The sequence below is a fragment of the Crocodylus porosus genome, unplaced genomic scaffold (genome assembly GCF_001723895.1).
Source record: "Crocodylus porosus isolate Cpor-Errol unplaced genomic scaffold, CroPor_comp1, whole genome shotgun sequence".
NCBI classification, from domain to species: domain Eukaryota; kingdom Metazoa; phylum Chordata; order Crocodylia; family Crocodylidae; genus Crocodylus; species Crocodylus porosus.
In genome coordinates, this window is record NW_017728886.1 from 163,333,352 (window position 1) to 163,339,170 (window position 5,819).

At 43.7% G+C, this 5,819-nt stretch overlaps 1 protein-coding gene across 3 annotated transcripts in view; it reads right to left on the reverse strand.

The window, feature by feature from the left end:
- CTDP1 (CTD phosphatase subunit 1) overlaps positions 1–5,819 on the reverse strand; it is a 180,659-nt gene that overhangs the window by 56,278 nt on the left and 118,562 nt on the right. Inside the window, exon 12 of one of the 3 annotated variants that reach the window (XM_019544697.1) lies at positions 3,284–3,459. The exons of 1 other annotated variant lie outside the window; for it this stretch is intronic. In XM_019544697.1, the coding sequence (XP_019400242.1) occupies positions 3,284–3,459 (176 nt within the window). Of the gene's footprint in view, positions 1–3,283; positions 3,460–5,819 lie in introns of those variants that run through there. One more of the 3 variants, XM_019544705.1, reaches the window with a different exon arrangement.

A 5,819-nucleotide genomic window follows, 5' to 3' on the forward strand; every position in this document is an offset into this window, starting at 1 on the left:
GAACCAACAGACCTCCTTTAGTTTATGACTTTGTGAAACAATAAAAGTTTTAAATTGAACAGGTCTGAGCCTGTGCTTAATTCAGTCCTATATAATTCGGCATTGAGCTCACACAGGGGAGAGGCTAGTTTGTTGGACACTTGCCAAAAGGTTGGTTCCCACTTATGGAGAGGATCCTATGGGTTGACAGGACTGCAATATATACATTAATACTCCATCTTAAAAACACGAACTACCATATAGTAGCAGTATAAGCTTTTGAACTGATAACTAAGATGCCTAAGGTGAAGTTCTTATACTTGTAAAATAAAATTGAAAAAGAAAGCAAATGGAAGCCCACTGAGCACTCTCATCTTATACTTCAATCTTTAGCAATTGGTGATAGAAGGTTGTTAATCCTATCATTTTAAACTTTAAGAATATTACAACCTTTGCCTTGAAGGTGATACTGTATACTTTTCTGTGAATCTTCAAACTTAAAGTATGAGGTGCCTTATATTTTAGAGCTATTCAACTTCAGCAACATTCCTTCAAATAGTGTTGTTATATACCATTTAAAGAAAAATTCCAGTTCATTAGCTCAGGGTTCAGCCACCTTTCAGTAACGGGGGGCTGAATCAACACAAATAGGTCAAAAGGAGGGCCAGAGCGTATAATTTATCATGGGCCTCTTCAACAGCAATGTGACAGCGGGTGGTTCCTTTACAAAGTACGCATACAAGGACTACAGAACTTGCACCAATGTCTTGCATCTTCTCAGTAGTGGGAAATACGCATGCAGCACCAGAGTAATCTCCATCCCTCTAGAAACTACATGGAAGAGGCTGTCTTCAGTCCTGCAGACCAAAGGTATGTTTGGGACAGGCAGCCCCTGCTCATACACTGACTGCAGGCAGGCCCCCCTGCACTTCAAATCACAGAAAAAGTTGTCAATCCATATGGATAGACAGTAAAAAAAAAAAAAAAAAAAAGCAGCAGCTAAAAATGCTTGCCTGTAAAAGTCTAAAAAAATTGAGCTGTCCATAAAACAACTAAGAATATGTGAGCTTCTTTGAAGATCTGTCACAGGAAGGAGGCTGGATGCGAGTGTTGATAGAGAAAAAGCATAGCAGTGCCACCTTATGTCTGGGAAGGAACACAGCTTGGTGCCCTGCAAGGAGTTCTCCATTAGGGCTTTGTGGCCCATGGGGCCCTCCTCAGTGGCCCCCTTACCCTCCCCACATCCAGCTACATGCTGCCTCCCTCTGCAACCCATTGACTGTAACAGCTGGCTGCATAGATGGCAGGCAGGGCCATGTGACCCAGGTAGTCCAAGGCACCAGGAAGGACAGGGAGGGGGTGATGCAGCCGAGAAAGCTGTACAGCAAGGTGGAAGTGGTCTGTGTCAGAACAGGGGGAGCAGGACCAGTAGAAGTAAGGCTGGTCGGTAGGCTGGGCTGGGGGCAGCATGATGCAATCAGGGTGTGGGAATAAATAAAACATATGCCACTAAAAATGTTTGGTTGTTAGAAAGAAGTTTACAGATTCTCGTTTAAAATTTTTTCTGGAGTTGGCAACTACACCCACAGAGTGCATCCAGTTGCTGCAACTGAACATGCACAGCACCAAACTGATCACTACCCAATTGCTCTGCCAGTCCATGTCTGGTTACTGACTTACTGGAGCGTCTGTTCTAGTCCCTGTTGTTGCAGCTGCCACCCAGTGCCCAGCACACGAAGCTCTGGGACCCAGGAGACAGAGAAGCATCCTAAAGCACAGTGTACTTCTGGGTGTATGAAAGAGCTAGGAGTGGCTGCATGTGCATTCTGCAACACATACCAGATAGCAGCTACCAGAGCAGGCACTGGGACAATGTTCCAGACCAGCCTGGCACTTGGTTGCTTGACTCCAGATAGATGGAGAAACTGCGACCACAGCCACCATGGCTCTTCTACAGATCCAAAAGCATTGCTGTGCTTCAGGATGCCTCTCTCAGTCTGCTGGGTTCTAGAGCTTGGTAAGCCACTTAAAAAAGCTTGGTGGGCCAGATTTGACCTGTTACTGCATGCTGCCAATTCCTGCTTTAGGCCAGAGGTGCTCAACCCCCAGCCTATGGGTCAAAGTAACAAATGGAGCCCCAGCATCCAGCACACAGGGCTCCCCTGGGTTGGTAAATTTGGTGGCAATGGAGCGGTGGAAATTAATAATGCCACCCCTTCCACACTGCCAAGTTTCCATGCCCTGAATGGCTGGGTTGGGGCCAAGACATGCCTCCTCCCCCAGCGTGGACAGGTCCAGGCTGGGACATGTTCCCTTCCCCCCGTGGCTAGATCTAGGCTGCTCCCCACCCCACTCCGTGTGGCCAGACTGGACCCTACCACATCTGCCTCGTGCACCAGATTGAGCCCACTGGCCAGATCCAGCCCACAGATGGATAGAGCATTGCCCAGCCAGCTTGTGGGGCAAAAAGTTGAACACCACTGCTTTAGACAAATGCTTGAAAGCCATATTATAGGAAGGGCTGGAGAAGGTTAACAGCATTTTCTTAAGAATATAATCCCATTTTCATCAATTCCTAATATAAAAACTCATTCTTAAATTTAGGTTCCACAACTACATCAGAGACATCAGATATAAAATAACTGGCTCCAAAAAACCCCCAAAAACCTATTTCAAAGAAGATCCAGAACGTTCCCTATGCAGTATGAGTGCGTCTACACGTGCCCTTATAGCACCATTGTTACTGCGCTGTCATTTAGTACTTCCTTTTAGAAGTAATAAGTGACGGTGAAGAACAGCCTGTACTGTGCTGTGCCAGTGGCACATGGTTATTTTTAGCCGCTATGTTGCCATAGCAATGTGGTATAGCAAGGGAGTGCGTTGCCACGGCAACATAGCAGCGGCCTCACAGCTTGTGCCTGCTGATGCTACATCGCCGTAGCATGTTGCTACAGTGACATAGCGTCACATGTAGACATGCCCTATAGGTATCAGATTTAATATCAAAACCAGTATAGAATAAGCATGGCACTTCTTTACAGCTTATTCTTTTCAGAAAGATGAGACATTAATCCACCTCAAGTATTTATTATCAACAGCTCTGATAATCTACATACATCCATCCCAAAGCACCACACTTAATTGCGGTTCGATTTTTCTTTTTACAAAAAAAATATTCTACAGTTTAATTCAACAATTATGTAAAGGTTGTTACAACCTGAGAAAAAAAAATTCTGGGATGGAATCATCAAGTGTGAAACACAGATGTCATTTACACTTCTTTTTACATTTGAAGAACTCATACCTGGGTGCACTGCCCGTTAAGCTTTCACTTGATGATGACGATGATGATCCAGGCCTCTGTTCTGTTTTCATTCCTAGCGTCTCTGTTGCATTACTCTGCGATTTCTCTCCTTCCTCTTCTGGCTTCTTTTTTTCACTGTCACTATCGTCACTGCCTTCTCCTAAGATGTCATCGACCTGCCAATTGGTCAAGAGTCAGTACGTGCTCTACTCTCACAGAGCCGTAGTCTTAAATATGCATTTTAAAATGCCTCAATAGATTGCTTGCTCTATTTTCTTGAAAATATAAAAGTATTAAAAGTATCAAAATTAAAAATGAAGACAAGGGTCTTTAAAGAAGTTTCCACAACAATCACAATGTTTTGTTTAAATTAAAAATTATAGAATTATTTCAAGTTTATGTTCACTTATGTAAGATGTATACTAACTAAAGTACCCTAAAATCAATACATTCCACTTTAAGGTTATTGATTTTTTTTTCTTGAGTTGGGATAATCAGGAAATAAACAGAAATCATTATAGGAATTGTGCAAGTTATTGAGAAATTAAATAGACAGATGCTTTAAACTACCAGAAAATAATGAACAGTTGGTCATCTATGCAAGAAAGATACTGAAGTTAACAAGCAGTTTTATCACTTCAGATAGCCCTATTTAAAACCCTAATATTAAAGAAGGGCTTTACCAAATGACAGGAACTGTGTGAAAGGAACTGAAAATACAGAAGATACTATTCTAATGAGGTTCTGTCTACTTGCTTACTAATTAAGGCAAGTGTATCAAAACATTTAGACATTTCAATAAACAGTAGTTTGAATGTTGCTCTTAAGTTAGCATGGCATTTTATGTTTGCCTATAACACCCTTATTCATTCTAGAGGTTTGCAGCTGCAGAAACCAGTAAAACAAAACTTAATGTGATGTGTTGCAAGTCACATGTTCCTTTTTGAACTACAGGTGGAAAAGGAATAGGAAAGTGTAAGTGATGATGATACATTCACCTTTCCATTGCAACTGGTAAAAACCATGAGAAGGGAGAAAGGAGATGGGATTACTTTTGGGGGCTAAGTGGCTGGAGCTTTGTTGAACCTTAAATTTTCTCCTAACAGCAACCTACTGCAGCAGACAGCAAAGGAGAGGGAGTAAGGCCACAGCAGCTCAGCGTTATAAAGAGTCCTTTCACGTTCCAATATTTTAATCCAAAAAGCCCTATTCGGAGCTATTATGCAAGTCAGTGGTTCTTTCAGGCTAGAGGCACGTCTGGATAAACTTCTGGATCTTGGTGTTCACTTTTTTGGATTACAGAAAAATAGGAGAGCAGTTTTTCTTTTGTAAAGAATGCAGAAGGACCACAACTATGGATTTCTATTTGAAATCTCTGGATTTACCTTGCAAATCATGTTTGCACATCTAAACAGTATCTGGCAAGCTGCAGCACCTCTGAAAGGATCCCAAGCCACCCCAAAGTGCTGGGACACCTTGGTTGAGACTCACTGCTGAAACGGAACCAACGGACCTCATAAGAACACCAGAGTCTTGATAGGATTCCAACCCCCTTTCTCCAGTAAACTCCGACTAGAGGAAAACTGAAAGGAAACAATGACCATACTCAACTCCTGACTTCTGTGGCTTGGGGAACACATCCCATTGCCCCCATTTAGTTTTATTTCCGCTTGGGGAAAAAAAATTACTCATGATGCCAGGAACAGCCGCCAAGTCTCCAGTTTGCATGAATGCAGATAAACCAACAGCATGACTATAAGCTCCGAAGATTCCCAGCCAGTCAAACAACAATTGCTACAAAGTTTGGCTGTGTGGTCCCAGTTCTGAATGTCTATGAATGCTACAACCCCTTCTAACTCAAACAAGTCCACAAAAGCAGAGTGGCAAAACTTACACGGTACACAACCAAACTGGAATATGGATTTTGCAGTAGCAGAGGGCAGACTAGAAGAGGGCCACTTCCTGCTGTTACTACATAAGTGGGTCCTTCATCAGAAAGTGAAAACTTGAAAAGTGCTGGAAATTAACCAGCAGCGGCTTCATGACAAAGAATGGCCATTCTTGGATTAGCACACCGGGCCGATAAATTCCCCATTCATCCTATTACATAATACGGATTGGCATGACGAGGGATCAGGGTTTTCCGTTTCCCATGGAATGTAGGAGTAAAATGTGGATTCCTCCCCACCTCCCCTTACTGAGTAAAATGTGGATTTCTCATTTTAGCAGAGAAACCTGTGCAGTTTTGCAACAAGCCCTCTGTAGCCTAGCAGAGTTCCAGCCAGCAAGGGGCTGGTCAGGCAGGGAATGCCATTGTACATATACTGTACATGGCCCCAGGCAGCCAGAAGAGAGCAACTCCCATGGGTAAGCGCGGGGAGGCACAGGGGAATTGAGGCCCTCACAGGGAAGGGGTTGGGCTAGGCCAGGGTGGGCTGAGGCTGCTGCCCAGCCAGGCAGTGTATGGGACTTGGGGCTGCAATGCCCATCTGCAGGGCCCTGGGGGAGAGCAGGATGGGGATGCAGGTGGCTCATC